Source organism: Penaeus monodon, chromosome 31 (genome assembly GCF_015228065.2).
Source record: "Penaeus monodon isolate SGIC_2016 chromosome 31, NSTDA_Pmon_1, whole genome shotgun sequence".
Taxonomy (NCBI): Eukaryota; Metazoa; Arthropoda; class Malacostraca; order Decapoda; family Penaeidae; genus Penaeus; species Penaeus monodon.
In genome coordinates, this window is record NC_051416.1 from 650376 (window position 1) to 650623 (window position 248).

At 66.9% G+C, this 248-nt stretch overlaps 1 protein-coding gene across 1 annotated transcript in view; it reads right to left on the reverse strand.

The window, feature by feature from the left end:
• The window catches only part of LOC119592872 (nucleolin-like), a gene marked incomplete at its 3' end in the record, with an annotated part of 401 nt that extends 159 nt beyond the window's left edge, over positions 1–242 (reverse strand). The window contains 1 exon segment of the mRNA XM_037941766.1: positions 112–242. Coding sequence (XP_037797694.1) covers positions 112–138 — 27 coding nt within the window.
• Positions 243–248: the final 6 nt, after the last annotated feature.

Here is a 248-nt window from a genome sequence, read left to right on the forward strand (position 1 = left end):
CGAGTCGGAGCTGTAGCAGGGCGCGATGCACAGGACGACGGGGTCGGAGGCGTCGTCGTCGTCCTCATTGCCGGAATCCCACGTGATGGACGCCGACGAGATCGTGAATACGACGGACTCCTCCACGTCCCCCGACATGGCGGCGCTCGCTCGCTGCCCTCACCCAGAGCACGGGCGCCGAAACGCTCACGAGGAAGGGGTTCGGAGGGGGCGGTTGGGCTTTCTACTGCCCGCCTCTCACTGCCAAG